General features: G+C 33.3%; 1 protein-coding gene across 1 annotated transcript in view; it reads left to right on the top strand.

Moving 5' to 3' along the window:
• LOC134234844 (helicase POLQ-like) overlaps window positions 1-18,859 on the top strand; it is a 30,160-nt gene extending 11,301 nt beyond the window's left edge. The window contains exons 12-19 of the mRNA XM_062716891.1: window positions 158-262; window positions 760-985; window positions 1,675-1,832; window positions 4,924-5,022; window positions 7,089-7,262; window positions 15,523-15,636; window positions 17,472-17,606; window positions 17,979-18,859. Of these exons, the coding sequence (XP_062572875.1) occupies window positions 158-262; window positions 760-985; window positions 1,675-1,832; window positions 4,924-5,022; window positions 7,089-7,262; window positions 15,523-15,636; window positions 17,472-17,606; window positions 17,979-18,140 (1,173 nt within the window). The 3' untranslated portion in view covers window positions 18,141-18,859. The remainder of the gene's footprint in view (window positions 1-157; window positions 263-759; window positions 986-1,674; window positions 1,833-4,923; window positions 5,023-7,088; window positions 7,263-15,522; window positions 15,637-17,471; window positions 17,607-17,978) is intronic.
• The last annotated feature ends 2,581 nt before the right edge of the window (window positions 18,860-21,440 follow it).

Below are 21,440 nucleotides of genomic sequence, written 5' to 3' on the forward strand. Positions count from 1 at the left end.
CACTCCATTAACAATTTAATAGATCTTGAGAATGCCTGAAAAGTAGAATAAGGTTGTTAGACTTGCATGCAAATTAAAGTTGGTTTACAGTATGAAATACATCTACATGTAGATTTGCTTACATTTGGTGTTTTCCAATGAACCCCTCTTGTTTCAGGTGTGGGAGATAATCAGTGGTCCCCTGGAGAGCTGTTACAGCAGTCTGAGTTACGAGGACGGGAAGGGAATCAGGTCTCTTATCCTGTCCACCATAGGCCTGCAGGTAGTGAGCTGTCTTATCAAATTAATGTCTGAAAAAGTCATAAGGCCTGGTCAAAGTGTTATGTTTCTTGTTGATGTTTTGGTTTGACTTATAAGTTAGAAGTAAAAAAAGGTTTCGAGATTTTAAAAAATACATCTAAAAAAAGTTATTTGGAGTTTCAATCGGTTAGTTTTTAGATATCACTAGTATACAAGGTATGGGTGTTTGAGAAGACAAAGTTAAAGTAACAAAGAAAAATACATGATACAGTAAACCTTGTTTAGTACGAACACGGATATTATGAATTCACGGATATAGCAAAGTTATCTTGGATCCCCAGCAATGTAGATTTATCTAGTACCTTATAAGGATATAACAAATTACTAATATAGAATTGTAATTTGATAGGACCAAGTGACCTCCTTATAACCGAGTTTTACTGTACAAGAATTCAGCACTCAATAATTGATAGTTTTTCATCCAATCCTTGAACACTGAAATCTACATTGTTTTTTCAGGTAACCAAGACAACGGAGGAGGTTTTTGAAATGATGACTCACACCTTACTATCCATCCAGGCTACTCAGTTGTCATGTGACATTGTTGCCATGACAAAGGATGCTCTACAGCAGTTGATTGACATGGGATTAGTGCAACAGAAGAGAAGGCTGTCACAGGAAAAAGAGAACTCCCCAGTACCCCACACGCTGGAGGTTACACCTCTGGGGCGGGCCACTTTTAAAGGTATAATCAAACCTCTTTATCTAATTAGGACTAATAAAAAACTTGTTGACAGGCACGGGTCATCAGATCAAATTCGACGCCTCGCGTCTCATTTGATCTGATGATACACGCCTGTCAACTTGACTTGATACGACCCTTTGGATCAAGTTTCTGTTATGATAATATTTATATGTATTAAATCTATCAGGTATTGATCTGGATTTTTCTATATTGATAAGACCTTTAAACTGGACTTTTGTATTCACAGGTTTGGTTGATCTGGACTTTGTATTTACAGGATCGGTTAACATAGACGTTTCTGTATTTACAGGATCAGTTGATATGGACTTTTCTGTGTTTACAGGATCAGTTGATTTGGACTTTTACAGATTCTGTTTATCTGGACTTCTCTGTATTTACAGGATCGGGTGATATGGACGTTTCTGTATTTACAGGATCAGTTGATTTGGACTTTTCTGTATTTACAGGATCAGTTGATTTGGACTTTTCTGTTTTACAGGTTCTGTTTAACTGGACTTTTCTGTATTTACAGGATCAGTTGATTTGGACTTTTCTGTGTTTACAGGTTCAGTTGATCTGGACTTTTCTGTTTTACAGGTTCAGTTGATCTGGACTTTTCTGTATTTACAGGTTCGGTTGATTGGGACTTTTCTGTATTTCAGCCTGATCTGGACTTTTCTGTTTTATAGGTTCAGTTGATCTGGACTTTTCTGCTCAGTTGTATAAAGATCTGAAGAAGGCAGAGGAGTCTCTGGTTCTTGCCAGCTATCTACACCTCCTGTTCCTTGTGACCCCTTATGACCTCGTCAAGGAAGTTCAACCACCATGGATGACCTACTTCAAACAGGTAAATGAAGAGGAAACTTGTACTGTAAAATCGTGTGTATTGTGTGCAATGGTGTAAATCAGAGTTTAATGTTAACTAAAGTTTTTCTTAATTTCTTGTCAAAATGTTTCAAAGAGAAAATCAGAAATTCTTCCCAAGTCTTCAAAACATGTTTAGTATAGGTCATAGCTAAAATGGAAGTTATGCTGGTGTCTTGAAAGTAGATTACGTGTAAATCAATGTTTTTTTGCTAATATATCTGGTATCGATAAACAGTACCATTCCAAATGCCAAAAACCTTAATTTTACCCAATTTTGTGACAAAAACTTCCCAATTCAACTGTGAAGCAACAGACTACAACGACATTGTATTTCTCTATAAGTTGAATAATTGTTTCACTTCCGCTTAAATCAAAAGTAGAGAAAGTTGTAATTTGGCGGGACCTGTTGTGTAAACAGCGTAGTGTCATACATTTTGACAAATTTATAGCATGAAAATGTGAAAGTATGGGACATTGATAATCAAAGTACTGAAAGTACTGAAAAGCGGTTAGCATGCTTTCATGGAATATGACTGTACAGAGTAGAATAACAAAAAATGCATTGAGTGATGATATAAAAGTAAGCATGCATATCTTTGTCCAATGTCATCAGCGAAGAAGCAACACACTGAATTTTTAGTACTTAATTAAATGGTATAACCAATAACATCCCAGACTGATGTCACAAATGTTTGTTTCAAAATATCAACATGAGATTTTCAGTTTGAAAGACAGGAAGTTCAATTTCAAAAATTTCTCTCTAATTGTCTCCATTGGTGGCGTCCAAAAGTGCTCAGAACGAAAAACAAATTATGTTGATGCAAATTTAATTGGCTTTCATGCTCTATTGATTCTGAAATTGGCATGATTAGGTAACTATAAAGGCAACGATAGCAAACAACTCAAAAAGAAAATAAAATGATAATTCAAATTCTTTAGATTAATTTATTTGATGTACTGTACATAGATCTTGAGCTGGCTAGTCAATCAGAAAAACGGATGGAGAGACACACATGTTGTAAATTAATTAATTTCAGAGAGCTTCATTTCAGGCTCACTGCGGGTCAGAAAGGTGTGACCTGTCATTGGGGATGCTTACTTCTCCTAGGCACCGGAACTTTCAAGGATCCGTTTTTCTTTTGAGACCAATCGCTGTTTATTCTGTATTTTGATACAGATACAAGTACATCTGTTTATTAATATTATGAACTATTTTTCTCACAGGAAAAAAGACAAGTAAACAAGATAATAAAGTTTTAAGAAATGTACATTATTGACTTTTCATACAATTAAATGTTCGAATAAGTAATAAATGACAATTATTTAAAAAAGAGTTGGCAAATATTTAAATAAAAATGTGATCGTTTATAATCGTTTGTAATAATTAGACTGAGTACAGAATTTATCCATGGAAACAAAGCTTTCATCATCTTTTAAATAATTTCAATAAAAGGAGAAGAAAACAAACGTTTCATTATGGAAGTAATCCATAACTGTACAACTTACAGATGTATTCAGTTTTTTTTTTATATAAAGGCTTTCTTCATGTACTAGTATTAATTAAGTTAATTAAAGGGATGCCTTAAATATTTTAGCAAGGAAAAGGAAATAGAGATTCCCGATGTTTTGCAGTCGGTAATAACCTTCAACCCCTTTAGCCAGTAATTAACCCGTCCTCCCTGTGCCAGTAGCATAATTCGGCCAAATATTTATTGTTCACGAGGGGTGCCTTATAATAAATCACAGGCACCTGAATTTTTATCAGTAAGTCTCTAAATTAGCCAAATATCGAAACATTCTACCCCCTCTATATAAAATATAAATACACAAGGCGTGCAACGCCATTTGGACCCCTTGTATCGATTCAGGCCTCAATTTAACACATAAATCGGATATGCCTACTGGTTTTGTGTAGCATTGGGTTCAAATGATATTTCTGCTATATATTTCTTCCTTAAGTTTAAATCCAACGCGTTGATAATGTTATCAACTAAACTTCATGCTGACTTCGAATTTCGTCACAGGTCCCGATCGCCATCAGCTGACGTCACGGAAATTTAATCTCGACACCAAATGCTCCTATACATAAACTTTTTTAATACAACAATTATAAATTTATTTCATTGACAAATAAAATCAGAGAAAAATTAAAAACCGAAAGATAACGTTGTTTTGATAGTCTTGCTTTTAATTAGCATGTGTTAGAAACAAATCATAGGTGGAGTCTTTGTCGATAGGTAGCGCCTTATGGAAGTTTCCGGTGTCGATACATGCCATAAAGCGGTTAGCGAAGCTAACCGCTTAAAAAGTCAATAGATACTTCCCGCTTATTCTTTAAAACACGTAGTTATAGGTAATAAAGTTGGAATAAGCACAAAAATATGTTTTATTTCATTAAAGGAGACAAAATTCTCATTGTTCTTCTTCGATGTTATTTTTCCTAATTGAACCGGTACCAGACCCTTTCCCAATGGATGGAAAAACACCGCTGTAACTAAACGTATCCTGCATGTGTGTATAGTTTATCACAAAAATGAGTACCATGTTGGTGTCATCAGAGCAGACTAGACTACAGAGTGTCTTTTCTGTTTAAGTACACCATAGATTGAGCTTTTTCTCTTTCCTTTTCTTTGAATCAAGTCAAACAAAGAAACTCATGAGAGACACACATGTTCTTCATAACAAAAACAGCAGGTTACTCAAAATTATTTCAACTTGGTGAAGAAAATTTTGATGCAGATGGGAGTGTTCCTCAAGCTTACACAAGTTATGCACCATTTTCAGCAAGAGTTCTGACATATTTTATGAATACAATACCCTTTATGAAAATTTTTTCATGTAAAACTGAAAGTATTGATTCCAACTTGTGTTTTCTTCAAGAAGATTCATAAGTTTTTGGTTTACAAGCAGATGTTCATAGAGAAAAATTTAATTTTTTAATAATGTAAAAATGGAATTGTTCTATGGACATGTATGCATATTGTATAACAAGAGATACTTCTTCAGAAAGAGTGATATTTTATTGTTACACTGGTGAAGTTAGTCTTTTACACATTAGGGTTATTTTGTAGATAAGTATGTTGACACCTGTGGAGTTAAAGGTTGCTGAGTTGATAGGTGTCCCTGAATCCTATGTAGCAAAGAAAGCCTCAGGTCAACACACCAGACAGGTATGTACACTATACAGCTTCTCTGTGTGAAATTCTCCACTCTTATCTCAAGTGTACATGTAAAGAGCAAGAGCCACTTTGGGCCGAGTTTGGCCCTGAGAAATTCTGAAAAATCAAAACCGCTCCATTAAGGTTGCAAATGCAGTATTTATCACTTGCAATTGGAGTCTTGGTGACCACATATCTATTTATCGTGACATAATTTCCCATCTAGTCAATGCATTATGATGTCATAAAATGGGCCATTTTCCACATACCCTAAAATCTTGAAAATAAGACGGATTTAATAATAAGCCGGTTTTGAAAATAAGCCACCTATTTCTTGCATTAAAAATTACTCGAAAATAAGCCAGTTTTGAAAATAAGCCGGTCATGACAATGCCATTTAGGAAAGATGTTAAACGTTTGACAATTGCCTCGTCTTAAAAATTTGACGATTGAAAACTTCGACGATTTTTTTTTTACTGTGCAAATTAAAACTGAGTTATCTTTCTTTAATTCATTTAACCTTTACCAATTTCTGCGTAGACATGGTACTAACTAAGTCTGTAGAAACAAATGAACTTGTGTAAACTTACTATTAAAGGGTAGATTTAAAGTTATAAATTTTTTTTAACCAGTAAGCATGTTACGCTGGCTTAAAAAAAATTCATTGTGGAACTAGATAACATGGTGAATTTTTTTCATGAAATTGTCGGAAACAATAATTATCTCATCTAGTCCTGTACAAGCTAACAGTGTGTTTAAAATTGTTATAATTAAATGAGAAAACGGATAAAAGGAAGATTTTGTTTGTAAAGCATTTAACTGTCAGGCAACACTGCCCGAGGCAAGAAACCTGCTGATCGGCAGGGCTTGGTAGTAATTACATTTCAATGTACCGTAACTGAGTTGTTTAAATATGTGTTTGTTTGACTAATTTATCAAGTGATTCAATAACAAGCGGACTTTTTATATTTTATTTTTACTTTTTTAAATCAAGTTTATATTTCATGTAAATTTATAAGCTGTAAACAATGAAGTTATCTTTTCGGGATCGACATTCTCAAAATATAAAGTAGACGATTACACCATAAACCTAAAGAAAACCTACAGCGGGGAATGCCAATGAATAAAAAAATGACGAGAGAAAACTTTGAAGAGCTAAATTCATTCGTCAATGTTTCCTCCTCGTCAAACGTTCCACTTTTACAGTATCAGTATTTTTTTCTACATGCAAGATACTGAACAAAGTATTATTGTAATTATTTTATTTTATTATATTCATGATGTTTTAATTTTACATCGAACAAGTAGTTCCTATTCTATCGATTACACTTTATTCAATGATTATATTGAAAACAAACAGGAATTGTGCTCTCTTCTCTTTAAATACCAGTTTTTTGCATTGATAATAAGCCGGAATTTGAAAATAAGCCGGTTTTGAAAATAAGCCCCAACTTTCTTACCAAAACTTAAAATAAGCCGCGGCTTATTTTCAAGATTTTAGGGTATCCTGTTAATTCCTTTGAAAATGACCTAAAGTTAAAGCATTTTCCAATGTTTCATAGAGAGCACAACCTCTGATCCAAAATAAGCAAATACATAATGAAAGCTCTTTTTATGAAGATCATAAAAAACAAGTTTTATTTTTTGGATCATGGGCTGTGCTCACATTTTAATTCTTCGCTGAAGGTATTCAAATACGCATGTTTTCTGCAAATTTCAATAACATTGCAATTTCTAAAACCTGTTTTCCAATATCTGGATTCTCAAAATGATATTTTATTACAGAAAATGAAAGCACCAAGTGTCTGCTTTATTTTGATATATGAAATGGGAAAGAGGGTGATATTTAATTGATTGATATAAGTACAGGGCCATTTTATACATACATGTAAGATGGCTCTTGCTTTTTACAGTAGTTACCTTAAAGTTTTGTTCCTTGTCATGTTATTGGGTGTAATAACTTTGTTTCTGAAAAAAATACACTACATATACATGTACCTGTATGATGTGTTGTGTCTCACATTTAAATTTTTGTAAGAAGTTTTTTTTCCCATGTAGATAACTTGTTAATTTTTTAGGCTGTTGATGAGTTTGTTGTCAAGCGATTCTACCTGACCCTGATGCTTTATGATCTTTGGAAGCAGAAGACACTTTGGGAAGTGGCAGAGAAATTTGAATATCCTCGAGGCTTTGTCCAGAACCTCCTCTCAGGGGCGGCTAGTTTTGCAACCTGTGTCTATCACTTTTGTCAGGTACATGTATATTGCCACATTATATTTCTCTTAAATTCCAGTAATCATGTGCTTCTCAGAGCTCAAGATAATTTTTTTCCACAAAGTGTATTTACTCCCTGATTTTCAAATCAATGCAGATTTTGATTTTCAGCAAAATGATTGACGAGTATTCTGTTTATATAGGAATGTTTTGACCTTAATTTTGATTTTGAGCTTATAATCGAAGTATGTCTTTTTGAAGAGGGAAAAAACTTCAAAGGTCAGTTCCAGCATTTATTTAAATAAATTTTGCAGATACCAACAAGACATTTTGCTAAGACTGGGAAGCATTTTTTTTTGACAAGGATGATTATACAGAAGGTCAAGGTATCATAGAGTCAGAGACACAGAAAAGAATCTTCGTTAATATGGCAAGTTGAGAGAGATGAAAAATTGGCTATGAACCCGTAATAAAAGAAAGATATGCAAAGTGCATAGTCTTTCTACAAAGAAATTGATTTTAATCTAAATCTCTGATTCTTCCTCCCAAAATAGGGATAGTCGTCGTCATTACTAGAATATTCCTGGTCACTAAAAGGCTTTTAAATCTGTATTTAGTTTTGAGAAAAATCAAACACCGAGTTAACCTCAATTAGTATCTTTAAGTAAGTCGTACATGTATTTAACTTGTTGTACGCAGTACTTTCGTGGTGTAATGCATATTTATGATTGCTAATGTATATTTGTATGCTCTATTTTAATTTTCAATGCATATTTTGTAAAATTTATTGCGTATTTCTGCAAATACGCATCTTATCTGGAGCTCTGGCTTCTCTTATCATAGTTTCTCTCTGATTTAGCCTTTCATCTACTGTAAACCAACTATTATTCGTGTCATCTTTTATTCGTGCTTCGTCAGTTTGAAATCATTCTGTGGTGATTTATTTTCGTGATTGAGGAAACATTCTCTACCAATATAAAGAAAAAGAAAGGGTTCATTGGAATTAAATATTGGCAAGTTCAAAACTCGTTAATATTTCTCGCACTCGAATTAAAGTTGGTTTACAGTATCTGTCTGCCTCTTTCATTTTTTAGCTCACCTGAGCTGAAAGCTCAAGTGAGCTTTTCTGATCACATTTTGTCCGGCGTCCGAACACATCCATTGTCTAGCTAAAGTGTTGTTGTCTGTAAACTTTTCACATTTTCGACTTCTTCTCAAAAACCGCTGGGCAAATTTCAACCAAACTCGCCACAAAGTATCCTTGGGTGAAGGGGATTCAAGTTTCTTCAAATGAAGGGCCACGCCCTTTGGAGATAATTGGGAATTAATGAAAATTTAGTGGCATATTTTAAAAATCTTCTTCTCAAGAACCACTGTGCCAGGAAAGATAAAACTTATGTGGAAACATCCTCAGGTAGTGTAGATTCAAGTTTGTTCAAATCATGACCCCTGGGGGTAGGGCGGGGCCAAAATGACAAAGTTTTACATAGAAATATATAGGAAAATTCTTTACAAATTGATCTTCTCAAAAATGACAAAGCCATAATTCATCATATTTATATGAAAGCATGCTCATGTAGTGTATATTCAAGTTTGTTCAAATCATGACCCCTGGGGGTAGGGCGGGGCCAAAATACCGTTCAAAGTTTTACATAGAAATATATAGGAAAATTCTTTAAAAATCTTCTTCTCAAAAATTTGACAAGGCCATAATTCAGTTAATTATTTGAAAGCATTCAGGTAGTGTAAATTTCAAGTTTGTTCAAATCATGAGAGGGTAGGGCGGGGCCAAAATGGCCGAGCAAAGTTTTACATAGAAATATATAGGAAAATTCTTTAAAAATCTTCTTCTCAAGAATGACAAAGCCATAATTCATCATAATTATCTGGAAGCATGCTCAGGTAGTGTAGATTCAAGTTTGTTCAAATCATGACCCCAGGGGGTAGGGCGGGGCTAAAAAGGCCGACCAAAGTTTTACATAGAAATATATAGAACAATTCTTTAAAAATCTTCTTCTCAAGAATGACAAAGCCATAATCCATCATATTTATATGGAAGCATGCTCAGGAAGTGTAGATTCAAGTTTATTCAAATCATGACCCCGGGGGGTAGGGCGGGGCCAAAATGGCCGTGCAAAGTTTTACATAGAAATATATAGGAAATTTCTTTAAACAACTTCTTCTCAAGAATGACAAAACCAAAATTCATCATATTTATATGGAAGCATGCTCAAGAAGTGTAGATTCAAATTTGTTCAAATCATGACCCCCAGGGGTAGGACGGGGCCAAAATGGCCGACCAAAGTTTTTAAAGATATACAGTGATTGGGAAGGCCAAAATGGTCAATGGGACTATGGCGCAACTGTCAACATTTTTGATGGGCCATTTCGAAAATAAATGGGCCATAAATATAATCTGAAGGGCCATTTTAAGAAATAACTAAGTGACAAACAAATATGAAGTACGAGAGAAAACACGTTTTTAATTAACCGCATCCGATTTTTAACACATGAAATGCAGCAAATTCAAAGGAACTTGCTTAGAATATACCAGACCCGTATTTTGTGTTAAAATAACGACAGTTTTGGAAAGGGAACAGCCCTACCATACAAATGAATGAAGTATTGTACCTCATTTTCGTTTAACCGGAAGTACTTTTTGACAGGTTTCAACCAATGAGATTTGTTGTTTTAAATTGACTGCATTCAAAACGAAAGTAAAACAAGAAAGAAAGTCGTACACAAAATATTTCCAAATAACATTGCTAAAAATGGAATGTGCACCTTGGCGCCATGATTAATTGATTTAATGCGCCATTGGATATATATAGGAAAATTCTTTGAAAATCATTTCTAAAAAATAGCAAACCCATGATTGGTCATGGGACTACTTTTGGATTTAAACTTTACAATAAAAAGCCATTTTCTACTTTTTCCTACCCTAAGTGCTCAGGTGAGCAATGTGGCCCATGGGCCTCTTGTAACTGCCTTGCCACTTGGCCAGTTTCAATCAAAAGTAGGAGAACACATCCATGAGTAATTAGAGTAAAGTAGATGTGATTTACTTTTTTTTCTCCTGAAGAACCATCTACACAGAAGTTCAGTGGAAGCTTCCTTTTGTGATGAAGATTTATTTGCATTTGGTTTTTAAAATATAGAAACTGGGGGAGCCTGGATGGTTATACGTTACTTATATAAATGGGGTCATGACAAATACATGAATTCTTGAGGTGTTTTTACAAATTGATGTATTAAGTTAAACATGATAATTTTCAGACTCAAATACGGTACAAGAGTCTTAATAATACTGGACTTTGGGTAAAAATACTGCTCTTTGTTCATCAAAGAACTGTATATAAACCTGTACAAAATACCAACCAAAAAAATTTAAAATAACAGTTTTATTTAGTATTGATAAATTTCAATTCAAAGTACAAGTGTACCACTGCATGCATTGTTATGTATATAATTAGTAATTATTTACAGTACACACATACGATATCGTCAAAGATTTACGATCGATTTTCAAATACAGAAAATTAATAGGGAATTCGACACACAAAGACAAATAAATACGTCATCGTCAATCACCATTTTACACTTTCTTTTTCAGTCCCCGAAATATGTCGCAATCAAGGAGAATAATTATTTACATACTCCATAATTAATAGTCAATATGTGGAGTGTCCAGTAAATCGCTGGCTTCCGAACAATTGAAGCTTAGTTGATTAAACATATATTAAATCAGCTGTTCTTTTGTTACAACTCCAAGCTTATTAAGTCTGCGGCGGCATCTCGTTTAATTATCAAATGAGGTTATTAGAACTCAGGGCTTCAAAATATGTATACCACAAGCAATCAAAGCTATCAATTATATAAACTGTGAAAACTAATCGAAATAATTTGATTCACTACAACCATCCACTAGATCAAGTTTAAACCTAAAATTAGGGAAATGTGTAAGTTAGTATACATTTATAAATTATAAAACATTCATTTTCTATGCCTTTACTATGTAGAATTAATTTATCCGAATAACCGAATAGCAGTTTTACTAACCGATACTCGCAACGTTCGACGGTTAACCGGTTAACCGGGTACTCGTTGCCAACACTAATAATTACTAATTTCAAGAAACTTTAAAAGTGACTTAGATTAAAAGTGAGTTTGTCTAAGTTTTATGGCCAAGAGGATTAGATTTTGTGTTCCTGAAAAAAGTTGCTCTGATTCTTCTGAATGTCATTTCCTCTTTGAAAATTCTTTAATTTCTGTAATGACAACATTTCAGCTGATTACTTAAAAAAAAACTTCAGTGATGGTCTTATTAAAAATATTTAGCCTAACAAAAAGCTTTGATGTGTTTTATTACAATGTAATTAATACTGGTATGTTTCAGACCACATGTCATATGCTTATACGGTACATTATGATGTAAGCTTTTTAATTGCATCAGCATTTTTTTTACCCTCAGGGCTGAGATTTCCTTTGTCCTTGACCTCACTTTTCTTAAATTAGTGTTTAGCCCAGTTTTAAAGATGCCATTCAAGATTGTGTAATCAATCTCATATGTTGATGCATTCTGATGCAAACTATTTAATTGCATCAATATATTTTGACCTCAGCCTTTCCTTTGACCTTGACCTCACTTTTCTTCAAGTAGTGTTTAGCTCAGTTTTGAATATTTTTATCACAAGCCATATGCTGATACGTACTGATGTAAGCTTTTTAACTGCATCCACATTTTGTTTACTCGACCTTTCCTTTGACCTTCATGTCTCTTCTCTAAAATTAGTGCTTAGCTTAGTTTTAAAGATACCATTCAAGATAATTTCATTAAACATAATATTCTGATATGTATCAGAGGGAGTTATTCAACTCCCTTTTTATTATGTATTTTGTTTAGTTTTAACGAAATCCATTTAAAATATTTTTATAAAAACATTCACTTACACAGTTTTTGGTGACAATTTATTATCTTTATCCAATTTCAATTTAAAGAAACTGTTCAAGATATTTTTATCAAACTTCATACACTTACACAAATTTTCATGTCACATTACTAATATACACTCTGGGGGCATTCATGTCCTATGGACATATTTCATATTGCATTAATATATTTTGTCCTCAGCCTTTCCTTTGACCTTGACCTCACTTTTCTTCAAGTAGTGTTAGCTCAGTTTTGAATATTTTTATCAAAAGCCATATGCTGATACGTACTGATGTAAGCTTTTTAACAACATCCATATTTTGTTTACTCGACCTTTGCTTTGACCTTCATGTCTCTTCTCTAAAATTAGTACTTACCTTAGTTTTAAAGATATCATTCAAGATAATTTCATTAAACATAATATTCTGATAAATAACAGTGGGAGTTGTTCAACTCCCTTTTCATTATTATGTATTTTCTTTAGTTTTAAAGAAATCCTTTTAAGACATTTTTATTTAAAAATTCACATACATTTTTTGTTGACAATTTATAATCTTTATCCAATTTCAATTTAAAGAAACTGTTCAAGATATTTTCATCAAACTTCATACACTTACACAAATTTTCATGTCACATTACTAATATACACTTGGCGGGACATTCATGTCCTATGGACATATTTCTAGTTTCTGGTGCTTTGTTCACATTAACCAAGCGCAGTAAGTTATGCATCAAATGAGATTTCCAGCGTTGTGAGAAAGAAAGAAAAATGGCGGTTTCCAATAAAAAAAATCAAAATACAGTAGGCCTATGTGTTCAAATTTTCATTTCCCTTGAATTTTGGTGTATCTGCCGAAACTAATAACTTTTGATTTTGTTAACAATTAAAATATAAAGAGTATGAATACATATATCATTCTACATTTAGCTGATGATTGGCCACAGTGATTAAATATTTTAAATCTGGTATGAATGATTTCAGTACCAATTGATCTATTTTGGATGTTACACTGAGTATCTATACACTTTGTTACACTGAGTATCTATACACTTTTACACATCCTTCCTTGTATCCTACCCACAGTGTAGACTTGTATAGTGATAATCTGTATGGACAATTCACTTCATTGTCTGTCAGTAAGAACTTCCAGAACTCCCCGTCAGGACTCAGTAGATGGATCTGTTTGTTGTTTATGTCAGTAACAAGGATGTTACAGAAGGAGTCACATGCTACATCTCTTGGATAAAAGTTCTTTGGCAGGTTGTGTGCACGGTAGACAGACTTCATACGACCAAAAGGAGACATAATCACTAGTTCACCTGTAGTTTTACTAGTAAGGTTCACAACACAGATATCACTGTTACTGTTCTGTGTGACTCTGAATGGCCATGTAAACAGTCTGGTGTGACCGTCCTCCTGGTACTCATACTCATGGATGACATCACCTGTCACTGTGATGTGTCTCACCAGACGTCTGCTGTGTGACTGTAACTTGAAACGAGCTGTTTCCTTGTCTTTCAAGGTGACCAGTAGTCCACCGTCCACTGACTGACAGATTCCGTTTGGTTCCAGTGGATCTGTACTGATGACTGTAGAGACAGATCCTGATGGTGACAGGATGGCAATTGATTTTTTAATATAATCAGTGAAATAAACATCACTGTTTCCAGTCACACACATGTCATTAGGACGAACACTATATCTATGTTTTATTGCACCATTATTGTCAACCTTTTCTGTACTGTTTGAGAAAAAATTTCTTATGTAACATTGGACTTCACTGAAAGCCTCCAAAACAAATATTGATATATCTCCATATTGGAATGAATTTGTCTGAGTCACAGTAATATTATCTAAATTTAAAGTTTTTCCAACCAAAGACTCGACTAAGTCATCATTAATTTCACCTCTAGTGAACCTCATTGAATGTTCACAGTTTGTGGTATGAACCTTCAATTCAGACAGCATTTTTGTCAGTTCTCTGTGATTGTCAATCAAACTGTAATCTGACATGGTACTGTTGTTCTCCTCCATGAACTTCACTGTGTCAATAATTCCTTTCTTCTTCTTCTCTGATTCAGATTTCACATGGTTCAGCTGATCATTTTTTTCCACTAAATTGTCTCTTATTGTTTGTTCATGACGTTTTTTGATTTTTATCAACCTGCCTATTATCTCATCAACATGCTTCTGAATTTTTTTAATCTCAGCATCACACAGTTCTTTATTTTCTATCATCTGTTGTGGAATCTTCTCCATCTTCTTATCAATCCCAGGCAGCTCCTTTTCCTTGATCTTTTTAAGAAATGTAGGTAGACCTCTTCTCCTTTGGGTGGCTGCCGTGGGTATAGTGTTCCATTCGTGATCTCTATGATCTGTTTTGGCACACTTGGCACAAATAAATTCATCACAGTCCTCACATACCATATCAATAGGTAGTTCATGAGTTTCACACATTACTATGGGCGCTAGAGGAGAACCAAGGGAATGTTTTACTGAGTTACTGGCAGCCATGTTTGTCAGGTGAAGCCAGCTACCTGAATGACCTAGTTTCTATATGCTAGTATGCATGTTAGATAAGTAAAGGTTTTTAAAGTTGGGTTTTAAATTTATTCAATGTGACACTTTGGTGTGCAATGAAATGTAAGCTAAAGATTTTTTATTTGAAATAAGAGAATCATTTGGATTAAAAATGATTCACAAGTTGATTACATGATTGTATAATTATTTTTAGATACAAAAAAGTAATTATTGATTTCAATGAGAGAAGTCCTTTCAGTCATAATAATTTTAAAATTTGATCATCGTGATGAAATTTGGTGAGTCATATTACCCTTCACTTGCCCTTAGCTTAAGTAACCTTATTTTGTATTTGTCTCACCTAAAAATTGTTTAAGCTGCAAAAGAAATGAGTAATTATAGGTAAGATATAACAATGCATTGTAGTGGTACACTTGGTTTGAACCTCTCACATTGATTTTTCGTCCAAATTTGTACAGATTTGTACAATTTTTTGATGAACATTTTGTACAGTATTTTTACCCAAATTCCAGTATTTATAAAACTCTTGTACAGTATTTTGGTCTAAAAATAAAATATGTAATGCTATGTATAAATGTAATGAACTATTTAACATACTTTTATTTGCAACATCAGAAACAGATATTCATGATTTTTCTGTTTAAATTCCATCTGTTACTATTAATTTCTGCAACTGAGTAAAGAAGGTTACAAAATTCGTTTTTTTGATAGTTTTTGATATGCAAAATATGTTGATTACAATGTACCTTATTTGTGTGTATATGCAGCTTATGTAGTAAATAATGCTGTTTTTGTACATTTGACAAATTGTCTGTAACCCTTTCAGGAGTTAGAGGAATTCTGGGCCTATCAAGAACTACTCGGAATCTTTGTCAAGCGCCTGGCTTATTGTGTGTCTGCAGAACTCCTGCCACTCATGGAAATACCTGGCGTCAAACTGGTACTTCATTTTATACTGTAAAACTTGTGTAAGGTGGAATGCCACACCAACTTTTTATTTTATAGATCTTTGAGTCATCCCTTTTAAACAATGGTTTCAGCATTGAAAGGCCGATATTAGCTCTTAATTATTTTATATTAATTTTTTTGTATTGAAAATATTGAAAAGAAAATGAAAAAAATCAAATCCAAATATTAAGTTTTTTTTAGTTAAAAATTTGCTGTAAATTCATCATATGAATATCTTTAAAATATGTAAAGAAAGGCTGGTTAGACTTTTTAATTTTTTTTAATGAAAAATTATTTATGAAAATAAAACACATTATTTGTGAAGATTTTTTTAAACCTTATATGGTTAAAAACACCATAAAATTAGTCACAACTAAGGACAACATGTTTGTTAATCATATTTTTAAAAGAAATTGAAACGAAATTGAGAAATTTTAGAGAAATTAATTTTTTTAGTATTTGGACCCGATCAAAATTAATACAAAATGAATAAAATGCTAATTTATTGCATAATATTATTTGTATTTACAATGAAGAAATCTATTTTATTGTCAGGTTCAATGATGTTTTAACCTTATAACACCTAATCAGACTAGTGGTCTTGGGGAAATGTTATTTATTTCCAATAATTGTACAATTATGGTTGGGATCGGTTTAATTTTGATCGGGATTGGCCAAAATTTAAAAAAATTAATTTCTCTAAAAATTTGGCTATTTCGTTTCAATTTCTTTGATAAATATGATTAATGAACATGTTCTCCCCAGTTGTGACCAGGTTTTAAAAAGATATCCACAAGTTTAAAAAATATTCACAAATTATGTGTTTTATTTTCATAAATATTTTTTTATCTAAAAAAATTTAATATCTATACAGCTTTTCTTTACATGTTTTATTAGGTATTCATATGATGCATTCATTTACAGCAAAATTTTTAATTTTTTGAATTTTCTTCGAAAAAATGCAAAAAAAATCACATAAAATAATTAAGAGCTAATGTCGGCCTTTCAAAGCTGAAACCATTGTTTAAAAAAGTTGACTCATAAAATAAAAAGTTGGTGTGGCATTCCTCCTTAAACCTGATGTTTTTATTTATAAATCTTGTCTATTGTGATGTAGACAATGTTTACTGAAAGTCTTTTTAGTAAAATCCTTCAATAAAAATGTTGGTTATCTAATATTGCCTATTAGACAAGCTTTCTGTAATGTCTATTATGATGTAGACAATGCCTACTGAAAGTCGAAAGTCTATATTCAGTACAATCCTATGATAAAAATGTTGTTTAAAGAGCAATGTTATATAATGGGGCCAATTTCTATGGAGCCAGACAAGTTTTCTGTATTTTTATTAATTTTCACAAATATTTTATATGAAAACCAAATGTTATGAATCCTTTAAGTGGCATAATCCAGATGGATAGACATTGTGACATTGCAGGTGTAAAAAAAATGTTTACGTTTCTATCAATTTATGATAAATACTGTAAACCAACTTTTTTTCGCGGCGACTTTATTTCGCGATTTACCAGGAGTAAAGTAGTTCGCGGCAATCAATTTTCGTGATCAAGCCTTTTTTCGAACTGTTTTAATAGAAAAAGAGGCTTTATGAACTCGTTCGCGGCGAGAAAAATTTGCAATGACGAGACTCTCGCGAACCTCGCGAAAATTTCTCGCATGCAAATAAAAGTTGGTTTACAGTAAATAATTCACAGATCCATTACATGAATTTTCTTTATTTCATTGAACTAGTTGTTTAATATATTTGAATTTTTGATATAAAGCATATAAAAACAAGTTGTTATTTACAAAGTGTCTTTGACATTGTACAGGGTAGAGCTAAGCAGCTATACAATGCTGGATTCCAGTCTGTGGCGTTAGTGGCAACTGCTGATCCCGAGATCCTTGTTAAATCCATACAGCAGATCCCTCGTAAAGTGGCCAAACAGATTGTCGCTTCCGCAAAAGTTAGATTTCTTGTGTTCCATTAATTATCCGTCTATCAGATAATGATACAGCTGCACTCTCCTTTTAATTATAAATATTTGATTTGTACAGATGAGTTTTTGTTTTAAAAAGTCACGAATGATAAGCTTTTATTTGTGACTTCTTTGTATCTACAAAGAAATGTATGTTGTTAATTTGTTAATATCTTTTATGTCTTATAATACACTTCTTAGCCTTCCTTTTACCCCAACATATTATAAAAATTTCATGCACTTTCATTGGGTGATAAAAATGAAATATGACTACATGTATTTTTTCCCTAAATTTATAATAAGTATATGTCTGTGTTAAAGGAAAAATTGAACAACACAGTTTTCTTGTTTTTTTTTTAGGTTTTACTGAATGAGAAGGCAGAGGCCTTACTACAGGAAGTAGAGGAACTGGTGACGGTTCCAATCGACCGATCAACCGTACAGAGTTCACAGGGTCAAACCTCTCCCTGGGATGATATGGACTTGTTTTCTAGTCTTGATACACAGTCTTCTACCTCATGATAAGAAATTGACATCCTATTTAGCTGAACAAAAGTTTCATTTAGATAAGGGATTAAACTTTTGAACCCTTCCAATGACTACAGTTCTGTGGGTTTAGCACTAGGTTATGTGACATCTTAGTGAAAAAGACTGTTGTAGTGCTCAGACTGTTCATTGATTGTATTGGGTTTTTTTTTTTTACATTAAAGGTAACTTGTACCTGATTAAACAAGAAGTTTATGTACAGACAGAACAACGTACAAACTAAATGTGCAATATCTCCTAATGTAAATCCTTGTAGAATTTTTTCAGAGGAGTGTTTATAAAAATATAAACTAGCTGACTGGTAACTGCTTCCAGATGTGTGATAATTGTGCTTTAAAATTCTTGTCTAAAGACTGTGCTACATTGCTTTCAAGAACTAGTCCTAATTTATCATCTAATGCTAACAGGATGGTTGTTTATCATGAGTACAGTTTCTGTGATATTATACAATTATTGCTGTTTTTTTTAGGTCAATACAATGATTTAGCCATCTTAGGAGTACAATAATTGTTTTATTACCGGTATATGATTAACAGATAAAATGATAAAGCTCATTACTTGTTTGCATTTAATTAAGTCCCAGCCAATACAAGAGAGAAGCAGAATTAAAATGTAAAAAAGCCTTACCAGTCGTATCAATTTGAATTTTTTTAAAATAAATATTAGTTGCCGTGAAAAAAATGTAATGTCAGTCTTTTTTTATACCCCCCGCAAACGAAGTTTGGGGGGGTATATAGGAATCACCTTGTCCGTCTGTCTGTCCGTCTGTCTGTGCAATCGTGTCCGGTCCATATCTTTCTTACAGAGGGACATTAGAATCTACTACTCCACATTAAGATTGCTCATAACCTAAGGGTGTGTCATGACCTTGACCCAAGGTCATTTGGGGAAATTCAAGGTCACTGGAAGAAAAATTTCATAATTCGTGTCCGGTCTATATCTTTCTTATGGATAAACTTGGTAGGTTCTCATTTCACACAAAGATTGCCCATGACCCAATGGTGTGTCATGACCTTGACCCAAGGTCATTTGGGGAAGTTCAAGGTCACTGAGAGAAAAATTTCAAAATTCATGTTTGACACATATCTTTTATGGATAAGCTTGGTAGGTTCTCAATTCACACGAAGATTGCCCATGACCCAAGTGTGTGTCATGACCTTGACCCAAGGTCATTTGGGGAAGTTCAAGGTCACTGGAAGAAAAATTTCATAATTCGTGTCCGGTCTATATCTTTCTTATGGATAAACTTGGTAGGTTTTCATTTCACACAAAGATTGCCCATGACCCAAGGGTGTGTCATGACCTTGACCCAAGGTCATGTGGGGAAGTTCAAGGTCACTGGAAGAAAAATTTAATAATTCGTGTCCGGTCCATATCTTTCTTATGGATAAACTTGGTAGGTTCTTATTTCACTCAAAGATTGCCCATGACCCAAGGGTGTGTCATGACCTTGACCCAAGGTCATTTGGGGAAGTTCAAGGTCACTGGAAGAAAAATTTTATAATTCATGTTTGATACATATCTTTATTATACAAAAAATTACTTCTGAAAAACCCAGCGGGGGGTATTTTGTCCCGATTGGACAGTTCTAGTTTATAGGATAGATTTTGAAAGGAATCAGGGAAAACTGACTGCCAAAAAGTAAAAATTGCATGTTGTTCAGTTTAAGTGTTGGATGAGGGGTCCCTGCATCCCCTCTTACCACCCTCTCCCGAAAATATAAATTCGCTCATGTTTAGTTCACATGAAAAAAAAAGTCAGTCGTTTAAATAGCTTACCAAAACAATTTTGTATCAATTTGGAATTTCCCGATTTATTTTTTATCAATGAAGAGGAAATAAATCCTTGTATTGACCTGGAAAGTCACGTGCAGGTCAATACAACATAGTATTTTTCTACCATAGTTGGATCTCAGCCATGCAATCAGAGAGCTGGAAATTATTCAATCATATAATAAAATCATGTGTACCATTTAATATGAAAATGTTTTATGTCATGATTCTAGTTGACTGGTCTCAGCTAGCTAATTATTGACTTTTCTGTCCAACCATGGTGTTGAAATATTTGCAGAAATTTAGGTCTTCTGGTGTTCTAATGCATCTATTGAACGAAACCTCATATTTGAATAATTGTTTTGCTACTGTTACATGTACATACTTAAAGGAACTGGAAGGAAGAGGAAAACCCTGGTGATTTCACACATTCCAGATATAAGAAACTACATCTGTTGACAATTTTTCACTGAGCCTATTTGAACATTACTGTGGTATTGTATTTTATTACAAAAATGTTATCCATGGTATATGATTTAAATAAAAATATTAAAAAATTGCATTAAACTTCTGGTTACAATTTTCATTTATTCCACCATTAAATCCCTATACTATGCAGTGTGGATGACAGATTTTGTGGGTACTGTATCTGAATACCCAATTTACTGGTACCATACATATTTCCAAATTGCAATACCATTTTGAAAGTACAATAAAAAGTTATTTTTATGTCAATTTGACATTGTCAGGTTAATATTTTTGTTAAAACTATGCAGTTTGATGGGGACCTACTGCAATAATCTGAGAAGCTTACCTCAAAGAAATTGGTGGAGCCTATGTAATGCCCTCTGCGTCAGCGTCCCAGGTTAGTCTTTTGGTGCAGTTTTCTTTCTTAAAGCATGTAACAACGGGGTGCGGTCATAACTTGTTCCTATATGTTTTTGAAATCTTCATTGAAAGGTAGCTGGTTTGCCCTCCCATTTATAGTTATTGTTATGTCAAATTAGGGTAACGTAGTGTTGTACATGTATGTAGAAAATTTGGCACTGAAAGAAATCCTTTTAGCGAAGGAATGACCAGGTTTTAACATATTTTGGGCAGATTTCATTTCCAAGTTTATCCAGTAAGTATGTAGCCCTATATATGTTGACCTGCCTTGCATGCATATGAAGATGCATTTAATAAAGGTTTGATTTGGATGCTGGATTACATACCTGGTAGTATATAGGTCCCTGAATTTTTATAGATAACAAAAGAAAAAGCCCCCGCCCCTCCTACCGAAAGAAAGCGTTTTTTCCAGATAATTTTCGAAGGACGCAAAGATGTAAGGTAAGGGTAACCCTTGTATTCAGTCCCAAGGATAATTGTGAGGCAATCATTATCTCTACTTGTTAGAGACCAGAAGAGCTTAAATTATGCGTCCATCTGATGTGTAATTCTGCATTTTTTAAATTTTGAAGTATTTCTTTTCTTTTTCAAGATACAGTAGATGATTTTACGCTGA

This window comes from Saccostrea cucullata, unplaced genomic scaffold, assembly GCF_032062105.1.
Source record: "Saccostrea cucullata isolate Sc308-1 unplaced genomic scaffold, CSIRO_AGI_Scuc_v1 ctg1849, whole genome shotgun sequence".
Lineage (NCBI taxonomy): Eukaryota > Metazoa > Mollusca > Bivalvia > Ostreida > Ostreidae > Saccostrea > Saccostrea cuccullata.